Below are 26812 nucleotides of genomic sequence, written 5' to 3' on the forward strand. Positions count from 1 at the left end.
TTTAGTATACTAAAATCACGTGTTTAACCGGATTCCTGCGTCCATGTGGTCCTCTGATCAGACCTAACCTAACCTAACGTCTATTAAGATAAACCAGTTAAAGAAATTCTTCCGTTGCATCACTCCCAAGTAGCATGGAAGTGTCGGCAACATCAATATAGCAGCCAATTAAGAACTTAGAGTGATTTAAGGGACGTATAAGAGTGTCAGAAAAGATTTAAGCTGTATAAAAGGTACTTTACAGACATTATACAGCTCAAGCTGTATAAAATCATTATAAAGGATTCTGCGGAAGCATGGGGTGCTTTATCAGAATATAAAAAATCTACTATAAAACTAAAAGTGTTGTGAGAGACTACAAGCAAATTCTATCGTAAAAGCTGTATACAGGCTGTATTGTAGTATCACTTGGCACTTGTAGCTGTACAAATGTATCTGTCAACCCCGTTTTAAAACTATTTCTTATGGCGTAATCTTACTCTCCTATAAGAATAGTAGTTGTATAACTTCTATCTGTAAGGGTATTATAAAACCAAATGAATAAATGGCAGCTATAGTACAGCTTTTTTCTGTATTACTGATAGAGTCGCTTATGACAAACTTTTGGCGTAATTTTACACTCGTATAAGTATAGTAGTGTAATGATTTCTGAAAATAAGTGTATTATAAAACTAAAGGAATATATGACAGTTACAGTACAGGTTTTTTATTTGTTATACGGATCTCTAAAAAGAATTATAACTTATGTTAGCCTTCTGTGCAGCCTTCAAATCAAGAGTGAACAGGCACCTTCTGGGCGAGCTCGCTCCATCGTAGGCCACGTCTACGCCTCGGCTAGTCTGTGGCCATGAGTAAACCCATGCATAATAAAAAAAAAAAAAAAAAAAATGTACGGAGAACCGAAATACAGCCAAACGAATACAAATATTCTATTATAAAGCTGTTTTAATTACAAAAGCTGTAAAAGACACTCCATTTATTACACAGCACAGCTACTAAGATTATAATGCTCTCCAACTATCCTGTAGGCTGTTTAAAAATTGTCGCCATTTTACAATAAAAAAAAAGTATTTGTAAATAAAATAAAAGAAATACTTGGCAATATTTAGCAGACTAACGCCGTGTTATGATTACCAGCTAAAATAAATTGTTTAGCCTTAGAATTAATATTTATAAATATTTTTGATACTCTAACCTTAAAAACAAACACTAACTTTACCGATTTTTGATATTTTCCTTATGGTTTCTCTTTGTTATTTTGTAGGCGCGTAAATATTTTGCCAGAAAAGATACACAGGTTCACAATAAATAATAATCCGCACTTACTAATAATGGTAATATTCCATTCAAGTCCTGTATAATATTTACTTTTACTTTCACCATCCACTATAACACTTTATTGTCGCCATTACTATATTACGAATGAACAAGATTAAGACATTTTAGTTTCTTAAATGATTATTATTCTCTTGTAATTCTTTCTTATAACTCATTTAAAACTTATATTCTTATATCGTACTTATAAGAGATTATTTGTAGTGTTAAGGTTTCCTGTTACACCAAAATATAGCTGTAATGCAGCTATTATGCAGCTTATGTATTGCTTATACAGCTACTCTACATCTCTAATAACGCCAAAGGCTGTATAATTTGGGCCCTTTTTTTACTTATAAGGGCTGTATAAGCGCTTATACAGCCTTTGTACAGCCTAACTGTACAGCTTATAGTATACAAATAAACTTTAATACAGCTTATATACAGCTTGCAATGCTACTTGGGCTGTAACTGGTGTTCTGAGAAGGTACCTACTTAACTACCTATTTAACGGTGAACCAGAAGAAAATATTAAATAAATTCAGTAAAATTTACACATTATTTGTAATTTATTTATGTAAACTAAAATATTTATATAATTGGGCGGGACATGTTGCTAGGCAGAGTGATGGCAGATGGGCTAAAATGTTAACAGAATAGTACGTGGCCGCTTTCGGATGAAAGAACTTCAAAGAAGCCCCTGCGTCTGTAGGCTCGTTGACTGGATGACATTCGGAAGATTGCGGGTCACTTCTGGATGAGGTTAGCTCAGGACCGGGAAAAGTGGCGTACTAGGAGAGGCCTATACTCAGCAGTGGCCGTTAAAGGGCTGATATGATGATGATTAATTACATTCGTTTAAAAATAGAATTTGTTACTAACAATAAAAGGTTGTATTTAAAAGTGTTTCATTGACCCAGCTTTGGAGGCCGACAGAAGAATTGTAGGGATTGCGACACACCCCCATATAAATAATACATTTAATTTAATTTGCAAATTTAAACAGTTTAATTAATTTAAATTGGGTAATTGCTTATTCTCATTGATCAACCATTTCGATTGTGTTTTTACTTGTTTTGGCATATATTAGGTACCTAGTGCAATCTTGATGAATATACATAATATGGGCATTGGATTATTTAAATAACTATTTCAATTAGCAACTCCATTTGTAGGCATGTAAAAAATCAACAATATAAAACCCTGACCCACTAAGTAACAATGAGTAAATAGTGATGTAGATTTATTGTATAAAAACACAACAAGACAAATTGCACACATAGTATATAAAGGCGAACATAATATATTAAGAGACTCCCTCCAGGTAACCTTTACTAATAAATACGAATAGTGCCTAATTCTAACGACCTACGAGTATATAGTATTGTTTTAACAATAAATTGAGTGACCTAAAATTAATTACCTGTCAAACTCTAAATTGCTCGCTGCTATGTTAAAACACTAGTATTTGACCTATTCGGTCATTGCTCTGCGTCTTCGACCGGTTATATGCTAAATAGGCAACCAAAATATACATAGGTACCTACCTGCATATACATAATAATATGTTATACTGGTAGTTGATTGCTGTCATGATATCGCTGGCGAAGGTTTGAACTAGCCCTCAGAGTTTTGACCGAAAGAGGTCAAAAGGCCGCCTATCTTTACATGCCATGCCAGGCGTGTCTCACTCCGCGATTTCGTCGCTTTGCTACGGGTAGCTAAAAGTACATCCGTTCGGCCCCAATTTTGGGGTTTGCCATAAGCCGCGCGTGGCAGTGTCGCCACCTAGCGGCCATAACTGTGCTTATCGTAACAGATGCGTTTTGTTAGAGAGTGAGTCTTCTGTACCTAGTACATACTATTATTTATTCTGTGGCCATGCCATGTCTTTACATTAATACAGAGGGCACTACAAGAGGAGGCCGATTCGAACGTACGTTTTGTACTACGTACTATCAAAATTGGATGTCAAAATGTGAATTCGAATTGGCCTAAAGACCAATAAACGAATTAGATTATTACAACACGACGATATACGACAGTGGCTGATAGAGCAACTCTTAAGGTATAATATAATCGATTGCCATGTATTTACCTACTACAATTGTTTAATACGTCCCACTGCTTCCACAATTTCCTCCTCCTGCTAAAAAAAGTTTCTCGTACTAAAATTTGCAATCTTTCCTAAAAAGTGATTAAATGTAGCATATTAGGGTTGTTGGAACACGGGCATTACATTTAACTCAACCAAACAATTGAAATCTGTGACATATCAATGTTATTTCGAACATCGATCGACCGAGATTGTACTTAAGTTTAGTAGCAAATGTATGAACTCATTCTAAACACTAATCAATATGTAAACCGGCCCTAAGGCAAGTGTACACGCTTGTAGAGGCGTTATAGGAAAAAAATAAATTATTGATTAATTCCGAAATGGAGTTAATTAGAATATCGGTATCTTTGAGAAAGTTACTTAATGCACCCTTGAAATTAACGGAAATCAAAAAATACACGGTGTATATGTATGGTATGATGACACATGACTGACGTGACAAGAATAATGTTCTTTTTACACGACTGCCCAAACAAAAAGAGTGTATTGTTTTCTGTTTTATATCGTTACTTGTACCCTTGAGTTTACCTACTTTTTAACAACTACAAGCTAAACAACCGGCTAATACCTGCCCAAGGTCTAATGAAATTGCTAACTATATTCGCTGTAACTTAATAGTACTTATAATTACACCTCAAACGGTGTTGCGCAACCAATTACCGCAGTAGCACAGTACTGAGGCTCTATTTGACATGTTTTTGAGACATGTCGATGATATCAAGAAAATATGCACTCATTTCATCTCTTTACCTATTAAATATACCGGTCCATAAAGAACTGCGCATTGCAGGCTACCTCTATGTCTCTACCATATGAGGACCTAGCTGCGTAGCGTAGCCACCATGCCAATCGGTTACGCTCCGTAGCGATCGAAATGCCGCTGTCGCACTAATATGGAAGAGTGACAAAGCGTTTCGTTGTCGAAGCGATAGCGATTGTAACCTTGGCTAGACCGGCTATTTATTTCGTGCATGAAACGTTATAGTAAATCGGTCTTTCGGCGCGATTCGAACTTTAAGATATCGCGCCGTTAGACATTCACTAGATATGAAATAGTAAAGATATGTGACGTTCCACGGCAAAAGGTACCTTATGGCGGCTGGCGCTTACGCTTATTAATTATTAACGCCGCTCCAATATTCAGTCGGGGCAATGATATCTTTTGCCGTGGAACGACACATATCTTTACTATTTCTTATCTAGTGCATCTCTAATTCATTTCCCGAATCGCGCCGATTGTATTATCGCCTACTATGTATGTACATCGGTGGGCCTTATTACAAAAGGCATTAAGGTCCACCGATGTACAGTTAGAATTGTTGCTGTTTCTACTATCCATTGACCTTTCGATAAAATCTGTTACTTATGTAAATTCTTAGGGTTTTATTCGGCAAGATTAAGCGTATGTACTTACCTCTATAATACAATTAAAACTAAAATTACGTATACCATTAAATCCGTGCAAAATACTGTAAGGTCAGACAGGGCAATCGCAACTATGGGGCAAATCTAATAATACAAGAAGTGAGTCTAAAGTTAGAGCCACTTATACCACGCGTGAACTTTCTTTACTGACTTGCGAAAGTGTGCCATGAAGCCCATGAATAGCCTCCTGAGCCTAAGACCCACAAGTTTTGTATTTGAATTTTGAACCCTTACTTATACTGTAAAAGTTCAAAATAGCTTGTAGAATATGTGGAAAAATTTGTACACACGGTCTTAGGAGGCTAGATTCACTGTATATTTAGATTTTTAGAGTCAGTGGCGAAGTGTGAACTGTGAACCAATCTATCCGTGGGGCGAAAACCACTTCTGCGAGGCCCTTTTCAAGATGTTTTCCCAAGTTTAGTGTAGTTATACTCGGTAGATGACGTAACTAATAAAACTTTTTCCACCAACATGCACAGGCCCTGGCGAGAGCTACACGGATTACGTGGCTACACGGTGGTACCGGGCCCCAGAACTGCTGGTCGGCGACACACAGTACAGCGCTCCTGTCGACGTGTGGGCCATCGGTAAGAGATATTTACTGAAACTCTTTCCACCGATATGCACAGGCTCTAGAGCTACACGGACTACGTGGTTACACGGTGGTACCGGGCCCCAGAACTGCTGGTCGGCGACACACAGTACAGCGCGCCTGTCGACGTGTGGGCCATCGGTAAGAGATATTTACTGAAACTCTTTCCACCGATATGCACAGGCTCTAGAGCTACACGGACTACGTGACTACACGGTGGTACCGGGCCCCAGAACTGCTAGTTGGCGACACGCAGTACAGCGCGCCTGTTGACGTGTGGGCCATCGGTAAGAGATATTTACTGAAACTCCTTCCACCGATATGCACAGGCTCTAGAGCTACACGGACTACGTGACTACACGGTGGTACCCGAGCCCCAGAACTGCTGGTCGGCGACACACAGTACAGTCGACGTGTGGGCCATCGGTAAGAGATATTTATTGAAACTCTTTCTACCGATATGCACAGGTTCTAGAGCTACGCGGACTACGTAGCTACACGCTGGTACCCGAGCCCCAGAAGTCCCAGAATGTCAGGAATCAGTATACCTATTCTACAATTCATCATCATCATCATCGCAGCCATAAGACATCCACTGCTGAACATAGGCCTCCCCCTTACATAGCATTCTACAATTACAATAAAAACATTCTTTATACGAGAAAATCTATATCGTGGTAACATGACGCTTAATTAGAGACTTAAATTGAACGCCTGAATATTTACACATAGCAATCTCCCCAGGCTGCGTGTTCGCCGAGCTGCTGTCAAGCGAGGCGCTGTGGCCCGGCAAGAGTGACTTAGACCAGCTGTACCTCATCCGGAAGACCCTGGGCGACCTGCTGCCGAGACACATGACCATATTCTCGCAGAACACATTCTTTCAGGTACATACCATCGCCCACACTGTTAACTGCACATCGGTGGACCTTATGCCTTTTGTAATAAGGTCCAGTTAGGAGTGGTACCGACCTAGCCGAGAATTAGACTAGACGTTAGCTCGATTCATACCAAAAAGCCACACCACCGTAAGTACCAGCTGGTAAAGGCTCTCTTGATTGTTCAAAAACTGATGAGAACGTTGCCTTTTATCCACATGCGGGGCAAAGTAGGTAATCTGATGCAAATTTTGAGTTGTTTCCTTATGTTAGGTGGTAGAATTGACTTTTAAATTATGATTTTGAATGAAAAATTATTCTCAAAACATGTATGTATATGTATAGATAATCTTTTAGCCCTCGACCACGACAGTGAAAGGCCTGTGCTCACCGGCTTGCGTGTGCGTGACGTGCACGTGCGCGTGCTCTAAAATGTTGGAGCTGCACACGCACACGTCACGCAAGCGGTGTGACGTCTCTCTTAACGATCTGTATACTACAACACTGCACGCTCACTTGCACGTCACGCACACGCAGCCGGTGTGCACAGGCCTTTAGTTCTAGTGTTGCCACTGCTGGGCAAAGGCGAGAGACCTTCCACTACTCCCTATTTTAAATTGTTGGTGTATTGCAGGGTATGGCGCTACCAGAACCTACTACACTAGAGCCTCTAGAATCCAAACTACCACAAAGATACGCCCACAATGAACTCGTTTTAGACTTCTTAAAGGTAAGCCAAGGGTCAGATATTATTATTTATTTGCATGAACTATGGTACCTACAGTCTGCCAAAAAAGAGTAGAAATTAAAAAGTGGCAATACGTACTGTATAGTTCGTTTTTAGGGTTCCGTACCCAAAGGGTAAAACGGGACCCTATTACTGAGACTTCGCTGTCCGTCCGTCCGTCCGTCCGTCCGTCTGTCACCAGGCTGTATCTCACGAACCGTGATAGCTAGACAGTTGAAATTTTCACAGATGATGTATTTCTGTTGCCGCTATATCAACAAATACTAAAAACAGAATAAAATAAAGATTTAAATGGGGCTCCCATACAACAAACGTGATTTTTGACCAAAGTTAAGCAACGTCGGGAGTGGTCAGTACTTGGATGGGTGACCTTTTTTTTTTGTTTTTTTGCATTGTGGTACGGAACCCTTCGTGCGCGAGTCCGACTCGCACTTGCCCGGTTTTTTTAGCATTAGAAAGAACTTCAAAGAAGGTAAGCCATCTTGATCTTGGCATGTCTTTTAATTGAAAAACGCTTTTTAAAAATCAATAACTATTACTTATGAAAGCAGAAGAATATAAATGATCGTATTAGATTCAAAATTGTTACATATTTGCCGTAACTTATTTTTAAAATGTGTTTTTCAATTAAAAGACGCATCAAGATTGTTTATGTTTACCTAATTTCTAATGCTAAAAAAAACGAAGTGTAGTGTCTTCCCGTTTTCTTATATCTTAGATTGATTTGAAAGGGACGACACTTCAGTACTGCCACTTTTTAATTTGATTTTTTTTGTCAGCCTATAATTATATGATATTGGATGTGGTGTTACTTATTCCTCCATTTTTCACTTAGCATCATGTCAAACATTTCTTCAGAGTACAGCCCAGCAGATATCACGAGATGGCGCTCAAATAGCTTTCATTTCAATGATCGATTTCAATCTTTTGATGGCGTACACTCGTACAGACATTAATTTAACTTACGTTTCTCCTCACGTGTATCTGTTGCTACGAAAAACATAGATAATTTGGAGCATCCAAATCGCCATTTTCATATTTGTAGTTACTAAAAACAGTAAATACTTTTTTTTATTAGACTATAGGTGTAAGGTAAGAGGGAGGGTGTGTAAGGGGGAGGCCTATGTTCAGCAGTGGACGTCTTATGGCTGAGATGATGATGATGATGATAGGTGTGACCCACTGCTGGGCAAAGGCCTCGTCTTTCCCGCCATTTGGTTCTATCCGATGCACACTCCCGCCACAAAATATGTCAAGGTTGTCTCGCCATCTCCATTTTGGTCTTCCTCTGTCCCGAGATCCGTCCTGTGGGACTCAGTCTGTAGCTAATGCTAATTTGGTCCAGCGCTCCGGGTGCATTCGGCAGATGTGCCCTGCCCAGGCCACGTAGCCAAGATGCCGATCGCTTACGCTCCGTAGCGATCGAAACGCAACTGTCACTGTCGCACTAATATGGAAGAGTGATAGAGAGACATATTGCTTTTCGTTGTCGAAGCGATTGGCTAGGCCGGCTGTCCCACTTTAGCTTGGCCACAATGCCGGTTTTGGAACGCATACTTAAACTAATATAATTTTGTTCAACGGGTTGATGATTTTTCCAGAAATGCCTGGACAAAGACCCGATGATGCGGTGGACGTGCGAGCAACTCCTCCGACACGCCATCTTCGAGAACTTCCTATTCACCGTACCTAACTCCGAGCAAACCGACTACGAGCGTTTGAGACGGGCGCAGGTAATAATACGTACTGAATAATGGATCTTACGCTGTTGTAATAAGGTTCAGAAACGACTGGACAATCCGATGATGCGGTGGACGCGCGAGCAGCTCCTACAATACATCTTTGAGAACTCTTCCTCTTCACCGTACCGAACTCCGAGCAAACCGACTACGAGCGTTTGAGACGGGCACAGGTAATAACACTGAACAATGGATCTAATGCTGTTGTAATACGGTTGAGAAACGACTGGACAATCATATTATGATGCGGTGGACGCGCGAGCAGCTCCTCCAGCACATCTTGGAGAACTTCCTCTTCACCGTACCGAACTCCGAGCAAACCGACTACGAGCGTTTGAGACGAGCGCAGGTAATAACACTGGACAATGGATCTTACATTGTTGCAATAAGGTTCAGAAATGACTGCACAATACGATGATGCGGTGGACGTGCGAGCAGCTCCTCCAGCACATCTTCGAGAACTTCGTTCACCGTACCGAACTCCGAGCAAACAGACTACGAGCGTTTGAGACGGGCGCAGGTAATAACACTGAACAATGGATCTTACACTGTTGCAATACGGTTGAGAAACGACTGGACAATCATATGATGCGTATGATGCGGTGGATGCGCGAGCAGCTCCTCCAGCACATCTTGGAGAGCTTCCTCTTCATCGTACCGAACTCCGAGCAAACCGACTACGAGCGTTTGAGACGAGCGCAGGTAATAACACTGGACAATGGATCTTACATTGTTGCAATAAGGTTCAGAAATGACTGCACAATACGATGATGCGGTGGACGTGCGAGCAGCTCCTCCAGCACATCTTTGAGAACTTCCTCTTCACCGTACCGAACTCCGAGCAAACCGACTACGAGCGTTTGAGACGGGTGCAGGTAATAACTCTGAACAATGGATCTTACTCTGTTGTAATAAGGTTCAGAAATGACTGCACAACCCGATGATGCGTTGGACGCGCGAGCGAATCCTCCAGCACATCTTCGAGAACTTCCTTTTCACCGTACCGAACTCCGAGCAAACCGACTACGAGCGTTGGAGACGGGCGCAGGTAATAACTCTGAACAATGGATCTTACGCTGTTGTAATAAGGTTCAGAAATGACTGCACAATACGATGATGCGGTGGACGCGCGAGCAGCTCCTCCAGCACATCTTCGAGAACTTCCTCTTCACCGTACCGAAATCCGAGCAAACAGACTACGAGCGTTTTAAACGGGCGCAGGTAATAAAACTGAACAATGGATCTTACGCTGTTGTAATAAGGTTCAGAAACGACTGGACAATGCGATGATGCGGTGGACGCACGAGCAAAGGGCCTACCGCGAACCACGTTCGACGTGTTGTTCCCCTGTCACACTTATGTACGAATTTACAAGTGCGACAGAGAGGTAGGCCCCTAGCTCCTCCGGCACATCTTTACGCGACTCCTGCGACAGTCGCAGTTGTTATTCCATACGGTGCAAACTATTTCTTGTCGGTGAATAAGGAACATCATTTTTAGGTCAAATAAAATAAATGGTCCTTCGAGCCAGATTTTTCTTACGGTTAACACATACGGTAACGGTACGTGTTCAGTAAGTATTCGCTTCTTAACGATAAGACCGCCTGTTGTTACCCAGCTTTTAACCCTTTATAAGGCATAAAGGGTGTCAGGAATTATGCAAAATTGAATTCTATCACTATGAAATAAAGTTCAAAACCAGGTGGGAAATATATTCCCTCTGCCTTATAAAGGCTTAACTGTTACAGTTAACTACTGTATGGTGCACAATAACGACGTTTACGTACTTACGGTTCTGAATGACTGATGAAGTTGATGACCTTCTTTATTCTAGCTCGAGTTCCTATGCGTCGGGAAGGGACCATAAGGTCCATGAGTCCATAACCATAGGATCATATTGCGAGAGAGAGACTGGAGCTTACAAATAAAGTTGTGATTAGAATTCTTCGGCGCTTGACTCGAGGTGAATTATGGTGTACGTAGGGTCACTCGCCAGCAACTGGCCACTTTTAGTAACTGGCCGCTCTAAACTAAAAATGAATTCTATTCACCTTTAAGAGCCCTTCAACGTGCACACTAGCGCCACTGCTAAATAATCGTAATTATTTAAATTTCACGAAAGATATTTAAAAAAGGGGGCCGCTACGGACTGTATTGTGTATTTTGGAATACATCATACTAGTTTTTATGTTGCTGGATTTGTCAATCTATGCGTCCAAAGTAAAAACGGCCGTTTTTGTTTTGAGTTCCTAGATCGACGAATCCAGCAACATAAAAACTAGTTTGATGTATTCAAAAGGTACTTAAATACACAATACAGTCCGTAACGGCCCACATTTTTAAATACCTGTCGTTAAATTTAAATAATCACGATTATTTAGCAGTGGCGCTAGTGTGCACGTTGAAGGGCTCTTAATAGAATTCATTTTAGTATAAGGTGGCCAGTTATTGAAAGCCAGCCAGTTATTAAAACCTTATACTAAAATGAATTCTGTTCATAGGTGAATAGAATCCATTTTTAGTTTGGGCGGCCAGATACTTGCGGATCACCCTATGTGCATGATTATTTTCCATCATATTTTCACGGAAACTAACCTACGAAAGTGTCTTGCTATTTCTTTTAGTCTCGGTACAAAAAGTTACTGACTGAGGTTGACTGAAGTAGCATAACAAACACGAACGTTTCCGAGAAAATACGACGGAAAACAATTATGCATTGGAGCATTCCATGAAATTGTCTACCGTTGTCCCGTACAAACGCGAAGTTTCTGAAGATTTAAAGGTACAGGAGTTTCCTTTACTATGACAAATCGTCAAAAATATGCACAGAAAAATAATTGCCTGCTTTAAATGCCGAGAAAAAAGTCGCAACACAGGAAATAAAATGCGTTTGTACGGGACAGTCCGTGGAATGCTCAATTATATCTGTAGTAATATTGGTTAGTGGGTAGACGTCGAAAGTAGGTAAATAATTAGTAAATTGTACATTATTGAAATAGATTTAACCGTAATAAGGATTATAATTTTATTCCTGGATCTAGTTTTACTGTTAGAAAACGGAGTTGTATTGGTAACTCTTATTATTAATTGTAAATGTAATGTTCTCTATGGCATGTCTTTGACATTCGATTTATGTTTCTCTATTCGCTGCTTCTTTCCTATAATATAGAAAGTTGTAGTAGGTACCTATCGCTCGCAAACGTACATGCTTTATAGAAATTGGTTTAGTATTCGATTTAAAATATCTAACAAATTTTAAGTATACATATTTCGCAATTACCCGCAACTGTGACATCTTGAGAGAATGAGTCCTCTGAGGGGCTACCGCCAAAACCGAAATTCGCAAATTGCTTTCCCTTTTACTCCATTGAAGGCGTAATTAGAGTGACAGAGAAAAATGCCCGCAATTTGCGAACTTAAATTTCGCAGTTATAGCCCTGCTCTGATTTTTGAATAAGAGTGGGTATAGTGTGTAGCTTTCAAATAGAGCTCGACGGCTAATCCTATTGTCTATTGTTAAGTAAAACCGCTCGTGCCACGTGCCACAACCACCTGCATAAAAAATACGTACTTTCGGTTACTGAGTGCCGGCGAGTCGAACGCTACAGAACCAGTCTAAAATGTGTCATCGAGATGCGTAACAAAGGTGCGTTATCGGAGAGCGCACCTACACTGGTTTTTTGAGCGTTGGACTAGCCTGCGTTCAGGTGCCAAATAGAATAATGAAGACCCTTTTTTGCAGGTAAGTAGCGCGTGCGGGTTTACTTAACAATTAGACAATAGGATTAGCCGTCGAGCTCTTCTTGAAAGCTACACACTATAACCAGTACCGTTTTGTCCCTACAGGTGCAGTCATCCCCCCTCCTGCCGCAGCTGCACGTGGAGCGCGCGGCGCCGCTCAAGGGCAAGAAGGACGATGCGCGCGCGCACCTCCCCACCATCTGACTGCAGGGGCTGCCCGCGCTACGCAAACCGTAGCTTAGGGTCTACTGCAGCGGTCGGCAACTAACATCTCACTTGCGGCCCCTGGTTATTTTGTATGTCATATTGTCAAACAACAATCCCGCCCGCGTCAACTTCCTTAACTACTACGTGACTCTTGGCTGCTAAAAGGTTGCCGACCGCTGGTCTACTGCATGATAGCTATGTCAATGGTTTACTGGGACTAGCCAAGATAGCAATAGGGAATTACGCACTGCGTTGAGGGCGCCGCTGGCATTACAGCAAAACCGTCTTGAAGCATCAATGCCATATTGGTATAAATAATCTATGAAAACTAGTCGAAAAAACCGGCCAATTGCGAGTCGGATTCGAGCACGAAGGGTTCCGTACCATTACGCAAAAAAAGGCAAAAAAACCGTTTGTTGTATAGGAGAGGAGCCCCCTTTAAATATTAATTATATTCTGTTTTTAGTATAAGATTTCATTTCAAATTTCACAGATGAATCTGTGAAATTTTCAACTGCCTAGCTGTCACGGTTCATGAGATACAGCATATTAATAGGGTCCCGTTTTTACCCTTTGGGTACGGAACCCTAGAAACTACGTTAATCTACCGTTCACGTGTGCTAGTGCTGCACTCTGAAGGCAGAACCATATTGTTCATTAAAAACGCAAACTGAAACTTAAATAAATGTATGGAAATAGTCACGTTTTGACGTTTGTCGAAGTATAAAAGTCATTTTGGCTAGGACCCCTGTCAAGAAACTTATGCAAACAATGGAGGTACTGGAGGTTGCACATAAAATAAAAGCTCGTAAAAATAAGTTTCTTGCCGTCATCCATTTTGCCAGACAATTTAATGTGCAAAGAACTACCCTCCTAAGCCAAATAGCGCTATTTCAAAAACAAATGAGTTAGCAATTAATCTTCTTATGAGATAGCACTATTCGGCTTAGCTGGGCAGAGAATAAGAATCACCTCTAACATCACACCATTCATCAGAATGATATCTCTATTGGGATTTGATATGCTAAGAAAGGAGTTATGTACGAGGCCTGAATGGCCATAATCTACACTAATAAATCAATTCGATCACAACAATATTGAGATTTTATTTAATTTTAATCCATTAAAGTCATTAAACCCTTCTGGAGCATCAGTACCAGTAAAAACAGAGACACTGTGCCACTCCGCCAAGTGCTACTGTGAAACCTACCCTATTGTTGGCACCTTACCTAGTGGCGGATTTACAGTCTTTGCTGCCCTAAGGGCCTGTAGTAAGTACTAGCCGCCCCTTTCTCAGGACCCACCATAGACTGCCGCCCCTAATATCTGGCCGCCCTAGGCCCAGCCTTCAGGGAAATCCACCACTAACCCCTTCTTTGCCAGGCATAGTACAATTTATCGACCACATGTGCCAATAGAATTTCAACTTTAGCATTCCGATTTGAGGTAAAGTTTTGATTGCACTTTCTTTTCTAATAACAATAATAATCGATTTTTAGTGCTTATAATTTATGCAATTCCATACAAATTTGGTAAACCTTGAGAGTTGAATCACAGTATGCAGTGTAATAAAGGCATACTATAATTCATGGGAGGATGAACTCAAACTCACAGCAGGTCCGAACTGGAGAAGAGTGGCCCACGACAGACCACAATGAAAAGAGGTAGAGGAGGCCTTTGCCAAACGGCACACTGAGCTTAGAGATATACTCTAACTCGGAACAAAGGGGCTAAATAGATAGATAATTCATGACTTGCTAAATTTAACCTGTAGATATTAGAACATAAAGCTATGTTATGTGATGAAGTAAATAGGCTAAACAATATCTTTTACTATCTTTTAATAATATTCTTACATTACAAAAAAAGCACTAAAAATTTACTAAAAATAACTTATTTCTAAAAGCATCACTCGATCTCCCAGTGGTATATTACATATTTACAGACTTCATCTGCAGTTCTGGTCACTCGCTGTTGCCACCCAGAGAACCCAGTTTCTTGAAGAACTATGAAACAATAGAAAAAAAATCTAAAAAAATTGCTGAAAGAAAATGTTACTGTAACAGAGTTTGAATGAAATTAATAAGTACTTTATATTGAAAAAAACTGAATTAAACACACGAAAATACATGTATAACTCATATAAATATCATAAGAATAAAGATAGAATGCATCAGAGCTTTAAGACGCAAAAAGCCTTACGCTAAAGAAGGTGTATTGCTTACTGCATTTGAAGCTCATCTAGTTTGAATAAGACCCTGGCAAGGATAACTAAATATATTAAGAAAGTAACTTACAGTAAATATTGGAATTTTATCGCGTTCCTCCTTAGAAACTAGTCTGTCATCTTGCTGAAGCTTGTACCAAGTGTAGTGACTGCCAATGATAGCTGGTACCATGACTATGGCCAGAAGGTTCTTTGATATAAACGCCCGGACGTTCATTTTGAGGATTACGTCGGGATATCGAATTGAACTTAAAGAAATAGGCTATTTGGATATTTTCCGTCTAATATTTCCATTACCTAAGCTTTCATTTGTTTTTAAATGTCACTGTCACAAGTGTCAAAATATTATTGTCAAACCCAAGTCAAACCACGTTCAAAAACACTCACAATTGTTCTACTTTATTAAGCGAAAAACATATATTTTGTGAAAATATCTTACAATTTTATTTAGTTTTGTAGTAATATATAATTTCAATAAGTATTTTAATAGTTTTAATAAATTTGACTTTGTAGTCAAAGATTATTTAAAGATTTCATATATTTTATAAAGTTTGATATTGGTCTATAAACGGGCTTGATACAAACTGGCGTGCGTTTTGTTTCTGCGTATAGGTAATTTTTTCCTTTTATATTTATTTAATAGTCAAAAGCACTATTTGAAATAATATTTAAAATAAATAATTCTTGTAGTAAAGTTAAATATTAAGAATATAATTATATTTACAATTATAAATTTTATTATATGGTTACAGTAATGTGTTATCTAAACGCCTAATGTCACTTTTATTTATTAATACTTTTCACCAATCACATGCAAACTTCATTGGTGGCATCCAATCACAGTGCGCATTAAAAGAATTTTTTTCAGTGAATAGAAAATAGAAAAAATTAACTTAAAAGAACAAACTTCATTCAACCAAAAACATGGTGGCAGCTCAGTGAATAGGGTGTACTTTTTGACTAGTCATTAGAATTCTAGAGGCTTATTTAGCAGGAGTGTTTGATACAATTGGTAAGCTCTATTTTTGCATAATGCAATATTTCGCAACACGAAGATATGCTAACAGAGCGTTTAATTTCAGATAAACACCGACCAATAAGCTTCACAAAAAATTCGAAAGATGACGTCTGAAGATACCAAGAACGTACAAGACCTGAAAGGATGTTATGAAAATCTGATTGTTGTTGATGTGGGCGCAAACTTGACGAATAAGAAATACGGCCGTGATCTGGACTCGGTGGTGCAAAGGGCAAAAGATGCAGGTATTACGTTGTGTAGTGAAATTTTTGGTTCGTGTCACCGCATAATAACTCGACCCAGCTGTTCAAAAAGTACCTGATTGTAATGAATGCGTGATGTAGACAGTGTGAACACGCTCTAATATATTCAAGTGCGTACTCAATTGTTACGCTTACTGATTATTTACTGGCCTGGTTTTGGAGGTAACAAGCAGAAAAGAATTATGTGACGAAAGAAAGTTGTTTATGATAATTAACTGCATCCTGTTTGTTGTTAATTAAATTTTAAAAGTACATTTATAATTCGTATAAGAACAAGTTTAATTCTGGTAATATGTTTTAGGATTATGTAGTGTTTGTTTTCTTATAGGTGTCCAAAAAATTATGGTCACGGGAACATCAGTAAAAAACAGTAAAGAAGCCTTAAGACTGACACGCCTCTATCCCGGAACCATCTACTCCACAGCCGGTGAGTTCTAAGTATAAATATTACCTACAAATATTATAAATATTAGAGTTAACTGTCTGGACTGTCATGGTAACCTTTTCATGCTAAAATCACTTCAATCACTTTGTCGGCTCAGCGGCCCAAAATGAGACTTGGCCTCTGGCACAAGACAGCGCCACTTTTCTCGGTCCTGTGCATCCTCTCGCCAATCTAAAATCTCTAATCTAATTTAAATGAAATTGGTAGATAACTTGAGGCCTAAGGAATTCCTCATCATCATCAGCATCCCACACAGACTAAGTTACACTATACAATCCATTTCTTTTTTATGTTAATCTTCCAATGGGCTAGGTAACACTTAAAAAAAATTCATTGTTAAAAATGGGTAATAAACGCGAGTCCAACTCGCACTTGACCGGTTTGTCTGTCTAATATCTATATTTTTTTTTACCAGGTGTCCACCCTCATGATGCAAAGTCAATGGTGGAAGAAGACATGTGGGCAGAGCTACATGAAACCGCACAGGCGCCTGAGTGTGTGGCCGTCGGTGAATGTGGACTCAACTATAGCAAGGATTTCTCGGAACCCGGTGTGCAGAGAGAAGTGTTTAAACGGCAGGTACGTTAAAATTAATCCTCTAAGCGCCACTTACACAATTCCACTAACCCTGCGTTAACCCGTTAAACCTGGAGTTACCATGGTTACCAGTACAATTTAACACTAGGTTAACAGTTTAACCGCTTAATGGAATGGTGCAAGTGGTCCTAATAATATGCCTTTCTGGTCTCTGTTAAACACAGAAAACCGCCTACTGTTAAATCATTATTAATAGGGTGATTACTAGAGATGCACCGGATATCCGGTTACTATCCGGTATCCGGCCTATCCGGCCATCATTTTACAATACGGCCGGATACCGGATAGTGACCTTCTAACCGGCTGGATACCGGATAGTAACATTGCTTGATTTCGGAGTAAACAAATTGGATTTAAGAAACAGACAGGGTCATAATCGTACTTGTTTATTATTTTAAAACAATTTAATCATTCCACTGACTTGCACGCGCACTCATTTCGAACCTAGAAATGAGTCCGCGCGAACGTTTACTAGGAAACAGGCCAAACCTGCAGAACGTGCACCTGAAAAACCGAAATGTAGGTATTGTCCCGCCGGCCGAATACCTGGCGACCGGATACCGGATATTCGGCCAGTGTCCGGGCCGGATATCCGGTATCCGGCCAAACAACTATCCGTTGCATCTCTAGTGATTACAAATCAAGAATAATGCAAGCCATCTTTTTATTTTTGGGCTTTTTTTTAAGATGTAGGTATTGTGTAGCTTTCAGAGTATGTATGTAGGTATTGTATAAAGATTATCTCAATAAAATTGTCCCACTTATTTTTATCAACATGACACTGTCAATCTATTTTTACTCCTATTATTGTATTTATTGGAGATTATACAGATAATATTACTTCTTGTTGTTGATATGTCTACTACAATACTATTTATCACTTATCAGGAAATGACACAACATAAAACAATGATCGATTGGACATTGCCCCATTTCCTGATTCAAATTGCTTCTATAAATGGAATAAATTCGTTTTATATTAGATTAGATTAGACAAATCGTTCCTAATGTTCTAATCGTTTACGAACTTCCTTATCAGTTTCCTTACGTTTATTTAACGCAAAATAAACATGAACGTATTACGTACGTATTGAGAAATTCGTAAAGAAATGCCTTGATAGGTATATAGGCCAAAGCACACCGGCTGCGTATGCGTAGACAGGCGCGTGCGCGTGATATAAAATTGTATGCACACGTCACGCAAGCGGTTTGCCGTCTCTCATAAGGGTCTGTTTATTACACGCGCACGTGCATCGTGCACGTCTATACGCACACATATTCGGTGTGCACAGGCATTAAATCAAATACATAATCATCTGATCATCAGCTACATTTACGATACATGTATAAACATTACACAAAAGTAATTTCACAGATACATGAAATTAATACGTAAACGTCATAATACGATTTCCGTGTTTTACGCGTCAGTTAAGACCGTATTAAAATCGATGTAGAAGTTTTAGAGATTATTGTGCTGGTAGTAAGATCCACAACCACACAGGATGGAAGTGCCGCAAAGATTAAACCACTTCAGGTAGTTTAGTTGGTTTAAAGGCTCCGTCACACAGGCGCGTATTGCGGGCGGCGCGTGAGTGGGGCGCGCCGCTTTTATATATACAGGTCTAAATTTATTTTCAATTCTATAAATTTACTTACCCTGCATACCATTAAGCTCTTAAAAACACGTATGTGTACCAAATGCTTGATAACAAGTATCATTCCACTGTCGGAATTCGCGATCAATTTGCTCTTGAGGTTATTTTAATTTAGAAGAAGTGGGTGCACTTGCAACGGCAATGATACGCATTAACCACTTGATGTGGAATTATATGTCTGTGTTGTCATTAATGCTCGGCGAGCGCATGCTAATAATAGGTACCTATATGTCTGGTCTCTGATTAAGTTATATCTGAGAGACCGCGAGCTTTGCTCGGAAAAAAATTATGACTTTATTGTATAGGCTGAAGGCTCGATTTTGGCCGAAAAACTGCCGTACCCGTCGGCCACCCCGAAATTGTATTTTCGGTAGTATCCGACTATAATCGACAGAGTTTCGGGTTCTTCATAAAAATTTTGTGACGGCCGAAGGTTCGGACTTGGCCGAAAAACAACCAAACCTTACGGCCGCGCGGAAACTGTATTTTCGGTAGTGTCCGACCGAAGTTTAAATTTCGGCATACTTCGGCATATAAATAATGCGTCGGCCGAAGGTTCAGTTTCGGCCAAAAATCGTGTCGATACTTTCAACATTGTACTTTCGGATACTACCTTTCCGAGCTTTTCAAACTATATTTGCTACCTGGTTTTTGGCCAGAGATTTTTTAGATATAGTTATTTAACTGATTAGTGATTACGTATACTTGTTACGAGTCTGGAGGCCTAATTACTTAGACTAGAAGTTACGTGTGTAGTTATTTACAATATGCGTGAACACTGACTCACTATTTGAAGTGGTCTATTAGTATACAAACGAGACTGTATTTTAGAATCGAGATGATTCACGACGAGTGTCATTGTCTCATTACAGTATTCACTTTGTTTTCATGCAGTGCAAAGTCTAGTTAGTTAGGTACTGCTTGACGTCTTTGCATTATCATAGGTCTAGACAAGTAGTACCTAACTAACTAGACCCAGGTCTAGATGTACAATCGCCATCAGATATATCCGAGCTGTCAAGGTGCTCACAAATATCTGAAAAGGCCCAAAAAAATTGACAATTGTGTTCAGATATTTTTTTAGCACATCGGCCGCTCCGTTATATCTTATGGCGACTGCACAAGATTGCCTGTCAAATGTCAAAAGTGCGACGAAAATCGGAATGATGTTAAGTGTCCGAGGAAGCAAGATACATTCAAAAATTTGAAACAGTATATTCAAATATTCCACCCATTGTATCTTCACATGCACCTACCTCTCTCAGCATATCCCCCTAGCGATACCGTACAGAGAGGTAACGCCGCCAGTGCAATGGGGTCCATGCCGCAGGCCGAACTATTGGACGGGGCATTCTTTATATTAAATTAAATCATTTTTATTTCGACCAACTAGGATCATAATTTACATAAAATTATAACAAACAACACACTCATTATGTTGAGTTCAATAAAATATTCATGAAAATCAAGCGACTCACCATATTACACAAACAAAAACTGGCAGAGATAATTATGCAAAACAACAAATAGCTCACGGTTAATTTGACTCATTACTGTAAATAATTTAGTTTTGTTTTCATAAACATCCCGATAATAAGGCATTACGGCGATCAAACTAATGAGTGTTTTATAAGTGTCAATGATTGTGAACAACGTCAGGCAATTTTGAACTTCGGTCAGTCAGGGTCGGGTTTTATAAAGGCTAGTTTATAATATCTAGAGACGAGATGCTGGTATATAGGTTAACCCTTGCTATCATATACTTAAAACAAAAACGCATCTCTACAATAAGATTTTTTTTAACCTACTTTGGTGTCCCACTGCTGGGCCTTTGCCTCCCCTCGTTTTCTCCACTCGACCCTGTCATCGGCATTTTCCCACCATGTGGGGTAGAATGCGTCCAAGTCGTCCCGCCATCTCCTTTTCGGTCTGCCTAAACCCCGACCTGCACCGTCTATTGTGTTCTCAATGAGAACTTCTCATATACTCACCCCATTTTACGGTACGTGTTTTACGTCTGCTTGTATGAGAATCTTTTCTCACTGTCGTTCATTTATGTAACTTCAAATCATACGATCATCACGCGAAGTTCTAAAATATTCTAAATCGATGCGAGGCCGCCAGCAATACGGTGCAGCGTGAATAGACGGCTTGGAATTTTAAATTGCTCCCATTGTGAGATCTTTGACCTGTAATAACGTCATTGTTGGGCAACAACTTGTACACGTGCGTCTAAAGAACTCAAAAATATTGCAGGCCCAAATTATTTCTGACCTGTCCATTACCCATATGGTATTTTCGTGTATCGGCCCCGCCAATGATATACAAAAGGTTGCTTATAGGGATATGTTTTCAAAAAGACCTGCACATGGTAGTATTGGTAGTGTTAATAAATATTAGGGGACATCTTACACAGATCAACTTAGCCCGCCGGGTCATACATACTTGTACCTATAGATAAACCCATACATACTTATAAACATAGAAAACACCCATGACTCAGGAACAAATATTAAATTTGTGTTTCATCACACAAATAAATGCCCTTACCGGGAAATGAACCCAGGACCATCGGCTTCACAGGCAGGGTCACTACCAATTAGGTCAGCCCGGCCGTCAATGCGCTTTTTATTAGTTTTAGTTTGCTTATTACTTATTAGGCGGGTTCACACAGAACGAGCTGCCTCGCAAGGAAATTGCCGCGCGAAATAGCTCGGTCGGTGGAGACGTGCCTCGCCCGAGGCAAGCACGTCTACAACACAGACCGAGCTGCTTGGCGTGGCAATTTCCGCGCGAGGCAACTCGTTTTGTGGCGACTCGCCTATTACTTAAAAACTGGTCAAGTGCGCGTCGGACTCGCGTTTCAAGGGTTCCGTACATCACACAATTTTCAACATTTTTTTTTGCACGTGAAACGTGACGTGAGTGAAACGTCTTGAAAAACCCGAATGGGTCAATCAAAAACCAGATGTAACATGAAGTTTTCTGGCGTGGTGGCTTATATCTCTACATCTCTGAAGATTAAATGCCGAACAATAATACAAGTGTCCAAATGCGTAAAGCTGAAAACTCGAGCGTCCGACGGGTCGCGCTTCCGACAACTTCCGAAAGTGTTTTAAAAGCGAAGGCCGAAGAGAGATAATACCTACAGGAGGGTGGTCAAAGTACGAGGAGGTTTTGGGATTATACTGAGCTACTTTTAGTACGGGACCAACCCCGAAATCGCGAAAAAAGAAGTATCCTCCCATAGAAAACGGACCAGCCAAAATGTATGAAACAGCCAAATTTTTCTTCGCGAATTCAGGGTTGCACGTTGGCAACGGGAATACACTTAGTTAATTTTTTAGCCTTCCTGTATACCTAGTGCTTTTTAAAACACGTAACACGTAAAACGTATCCTAATCAATCAGTACAGTCAGCAGCAGAAGTTGCTAAGCGGGCGAGTGGTTTAAAATGATCTGGACGCGACTTTATACTTAAGACAATAAGAGCATGTGAAGGTAATTTTGAACACCTCGCCCGCTTAGCAACTTCTGCTGTTGACTGTACTACAAGTACCATTGCGGCTAATTGCCAGATACAGCCTAGGGGTCATCCATTAATTACATCACACGTTTAGGGGGAGGGAGGGGGTCAAGAAAATGTGACATATTGTGACATGGGGGAGGGGGGAGTCACAAACTTTGTGACGTCACTTTAACTTCATCAGTAACCGAAAATGTATTTAAATTATTTTATTCGCTGTGCATTTAAATAACAAGTTTTTAAAACGATAATCGTTTTTATTCGTTTAATTTTCTTTCCTAAGCAGTTTTGGGACTTTTGGGTTATAAAATTACTAATAATTATATCGTCAAAACTATTTTGATAAAATATGAATAATACTTAGGCACTTACTTAATTCGATTTGGCGATTTCGTTGAAAAATGTGACGTCACACTAGGGGGGAGGGGTTTGCCAAATGTGACCAAGTGTGACAAGGAGGGGGGGAGGGGTCAAAAAACCTAGAAATTCGTGTGACGTAATTAATGGATGACCCCCTAGTCGCATTTTTTGTCTTCAGTCCGACTCACGCTTGAAGCTAAAGCACGCTTCGGGCCTTCGGCCTTATGCGGATATCGGCCTAGGGCCTTCGCAATAGCTGTCTACATCACGTTTCACTTAAACCATTGCGGCTGTGTCCCTAAAAAAACGTTAACCGCATTTTCGTTCTTAAATCCGACTCACGCTTGATTCTAGATTTCTAATAGGTTTTCCTGTCATATTTAGGTAAAGGACTATTTTGTGTATTTTTTTCAGAATTTTAGACCCAGTAGTTTCGGAGATAGAGGGGGGGAATGGTCATTTTTTGTCTATTTTCTTGAATAACTTCTAAATTTTTTGTCGTAAATTTATAAGAAAAATATATTTGAGATTCTCAAAATGAGTTCTTTCGTTTGATATGTAACACGATATAGTTTTCAAAACTTTGTTTTTTAATTTAATCGTTTACCCCCCTAAAGTAGCCCCTATGTTTAAAATTCATTTGTTGACGTTACATATCCGTCTTTGGGTCACAGACTTACATATGTGTACCAAATTTCAACTTAATTGGTCCGGTAGTTTCGGAGCAAATTGGCTGTGACAGACGGACAGACAGACGCACGAGTGATCCTATAAGGGTTCCGTTTTTTCCTTTTGAGGTACGGAACCCTAAAAATTAGATGACAATGCAAATATAACTCACAAATAAATGTTCAAGTCTCTTAAAAAGTCTTATAGGTATCATTAAAGAATATGTAACGACAACTGACAAAAAGTGTTCCATTTTTTCATTCGAACCATTCTTAGAAAACATGACTCCTACACGCAAACTCGTACTTGCTTATTCAATGTATTCAATTTATACGCCTAAAAAGAGTTGGATTCGCCTACCGAAGGTTTCATAAGCATATAGGTAATCAAAATAAAATTGTTGGTTTGTGTAACTCTAAAATATAATTCTTAAATACGTAGGTAGTACTAGAGGCCTCCGTACATTTTTATTTTTTATTCATTCATATATAACGTATATTCTTAGTCATACTTAATAATTACTTACCCACATATTGTCCAGTTTATTCGTGATTAACTAAACGAAACATATGTTTATATGTTTATATCTTCACACATAATCTAGAATTCGATTTTTTTCTCACAATCTAACCAATTATTTTCCCTCCAGGTTGAAATCGCGTGCGACCTAAGAAAACCCCTTTTCGTACACGAAAAAGAAGCTCAAGAAGACCTCTTAAAAATCCTCGACGATTTTGGCAACCGCCTCCCCCCCGTGGTCATCCACTCTTTCTCTGGCTCCGTCGAACAAGGCATCAAATACATCGAGAAAGGATTCTATTTAGGGATCACAGGGTACATATGTAAGGATAAGTCAGATGGGGGCATAAGGAGGTTGTTGTCTGAGAATATATTGCCGTTGGATAAGTTGCTGGTGGAGACGGATTCGCCGTTCATGTATCCGAATATGAGAGCTTCGAAACTGCCGTTGCATGTGAAGGACTCGTTGACTGAGAGGTGAGTTATGGTAACATTCCATTTCTGACCGCAGCTGCACTACTAGTAGTTATCGCGTCGGTGTTATTGTCAATTTCCATAGTAAAATGAATGATAGTGCTGCTGTCGTTGGAAATGGACTGTCACCTTTAGGTATAGTTGTAATATTTTGTGAAGTTTCCTATAGACAGAGCACAAGTTCCGAGCATTTTCGAGCTTTAGAGTCGGGAGGGTTTACGATGCACTAAATCTCGGAACTCGTTTACAATGAGCGCCAATAGTGGATAAAAAACGCTCCAATAGTATCTGCCATCCTGAGATCCTTTTCCTAATATAGAAATATAAGTATATTATATACTATATCTAAAGTATCTGTCCTAGCCTAGGTACTATACCTTTTTGTTAACCTAAGAGAATGATAGACACTTACGTGTAGTCGAATCCGTAACTTTTGATACTGACTACGTAATTATTTGCTATCGGTGGGATTTTTTGGGGTGAATGATTACACACACAGCTACACCATAATCGAAAAACTAAAACTTTTAGTCTACTGGACATCGGTACGAAAAAATTACTCCAATTTCAATCTCACAGCGGATACATGATATGTTGCTGTGTGCATGGATTCGACACAGGCACCGATAATAACTACACCCGCCACGTCTGTCTGTTTGTGTGTTCGAGATAAAGTCAAAAACTACTGCAACGGATTTTCATGCGGTTTTCACCTATCAATAGAGTGATTCTCGAGGAAGGCCTAGGTGTATAATTTGCTAACCCATGCAAAGCCGGGGGTGGGGGGGTCGCTAGTTATAATTATGGAGTTGTTTATTATACATACTCTTCTTTATGAATCGTACAACAGGCATTTCATTTATTTCAATACTCACATGTAAACAATAAAGTTATTATCAACAAACATCGGAATGGTCGGTAACTGTCACGCGATTACTCATTTTCCACATGTATGTATATTTCTCTACTTAGGGCCCCCCCACATCTGGCGTCTTTCGAGCGTTGGCGTCTGTCGGCGTCGGTCCAGCGCTATGGAAAATGACGTCGCTGCGCAGTTGCGTCGACGCTGCGTCGACGTTGCGTCTACGTCGGCCATAGAATTGTAGACGCCGACGCTCGAAAGACGCCAGATGTGGGGGGGCCCTTACATAATATTAATACGTAAATCGTTAAGGTTTCGTCGTGTCCGTCTGTCTGTCTAGCCGTATGTTACAGTCATTTCACTCAGAAACTATATTTTAATGAAAATTGGACAGTACTCCATTGGATACTCTATTAAGTTCACGGGCATGTCGGTATGTCGCAGTTTTTTGATGATTGCCCGAATCGCTTTGTGCCGTACGATTGGGATACGATCAGTTTTTGTTTGTTTTTTGCTGCCGTTTTTGTGATGTGATGTGAAACGTATTTAATGTACTTGTTACCAACTGTTTGTTACTACTGCTATAGGGATATTAGTGATTTAGTAAATAGCGTCGATATTTGTTTTCTATGATATCTTATATGTTAATTATTTCTAGTTTGCAAGGGCTTATGTTCAATTTGATCTTTTTTTCTATCTCTAGACCGACCCACCCAATTATGACGTCTGATATGATTACTTTAAATCTAAAAAAATATATTAATAACCATGTCAGTTATAGTTCGTAGCGGCAACATACCTACTTGCCATCATACTTAAAACAAAAACGCATCTCTACTATAAGAATTAATTAATTAAACTTAATTAAAGGAATGTCAAATGGTTAAAAAATTAAAGACAAATTTTCCTACTTTAACTAATTCTAGGATTTCACAATATAGTCCGTTTTTTTAGCATTAGAAAGAACTTCGCAGAAGTAAGGTTGTGGTTCCAAATCCGGCACTTTTAGCGGTAATAATTTGAAGTAAATTATATGTATTGACCATGCTACATTAGATAATTCAATAACTATTAACAATTAAAGAGCCTGATAAAAACTGCACGCTTGCTTCTGTGGAGTTCTTTCTAATGCTAAAAAAAACGAACTATAGATAAAGGAAAAATAATCTATTTTCCAGGTCGATGGCGTTCGTGAACCGGTACTGCACGTTCCAACGCAACGAGCCGTGCGCGCTGCCGGCCATCGTGGAGCTGGTGGCCGGGTTCCTGGGCCAGAGCCCCGAGGACGTCGCGCTCGCTACTGCCTTCAACGCGCTGAAGATCTTCGGTCTCAGCCAGTAGGACGCTGTAAAGTCTATCTTCCAGCTCGATGGCGTTCGTATACCGGTACTGCACGTTCCAACGCACCGAGCCGTGCGCGCTGCCGGCC

At 39.8% G+C, this 26812-nt stretch overlaps 3 protein-coding genes across 4 annotated transcripts in view; 2 read left to right on the forward strand and 1 right to left on the reverse strand.

Annotated features, from left to right (window-relative positions):
* The window catches only part of LOC134673638 (cyclin-dependent kinase-like 4), a 74245-nt gene extending 60384 nt beyond the window's left edge, over positions 1 to 13861 (forward strand). The window contains exons 5-10 of the mRNA XM_063531638.1: positions 5341 to 5594; positions 5783 to 5879; positions 6198 to 6340; positions 6966 to 7061; positions 8681 to 8812; positions 12665 to 13861. Of these exons, the coding sequence (XP_063387708.1) occupies positions 5341 to 5594; positions 5783 to 5879; positions 6198 to 6340; positions 6966 to 7061; positions 8681 to 8812; positions 12665 to 12763 (821 nt within the window). The 3' untranslated portion in view covers positions 12764 to 13861. The remainder of the gene's footprint in view (positions 1 to 5340; positions 5595 to 5782; positions 5880 to 6197; positions 6341 to 6965; positions 7062 to 8680; positions 8813 to 12664) is intronic.
* A 727-nt stretch (positions 13862 to 14588) lies between these two features.
* On the reverse strand, positions 14589 to 15318 carry LOC134673414 (uncharacterized). 2 transcript variants are annotated; one of them, XM_063531399.1, is made up of 2 exons: positions 15064 to 15318; positions 14589 to 14772 (listed from the first exon to the last, which is right to left on the reverse strand). In XM_063531399.1, the coding sequence occupies exons 1-2, from the start codon at positions 15208 to 15210 to the stop codon at positions 14731 to 14733; spliced, it is 189 nt and encodes a 62-aa protein (XP_063387469.1). In that variant the 5' UTR covers positions 15211 to 15318; the 3' UTR covers positions 14589 to 14730. The 2 variants fall into 2 exon arrangements, with proteins under 2 accessions (XP_063387469.1, XP_063387470.1); XM_063531400.1 differs by having other exon boundaries at positions 14589 to 14807.
* Positions 15319 to 15889: 571 nt separating this feature from the next.
* LOC134673373 (3'-5' ssDNA/RNA exonuclease TatD) lies at positions 15890 to 26746 on the forward strand. The gene is made up of 6 exons (XM_063531345.1): positions 15890 to 16005; positions 16076 to 16256; positions 16603 to 16701; positions 17135 to 17298; positions 24178 to 24524; positions 26562 to 26746. Exons 2-6 carry the CDS (start codon positions 16115 to 16117, stop codon positions 26722 to 26724), a joined length of 915 nt encoding a protein of 304 aa, XP_063387415.1. The 5' UTR covers positions 15890 to 16005; positions 16076 to 16114; the 3' UTR covers positions 26725 to 26746.
* Positions 26747 to 26812: the final 66 nt, after the last annotated feature.

The sequence above is a fragment of the Cydia fagiglandana genome, chromosome 18, assembly GCF_963556715.1.
Source record: "Cydia fagiglandana chromosome 18, ilCydFagi1.1, whole genome shotgun sequence".
Classification (NCBI taxonomy): Eukaryota; Metazoa; Arthropoda; class Insecta; order Lepidoptera; family Tortricidae; genus Cydia; species Cydia fagiglandana.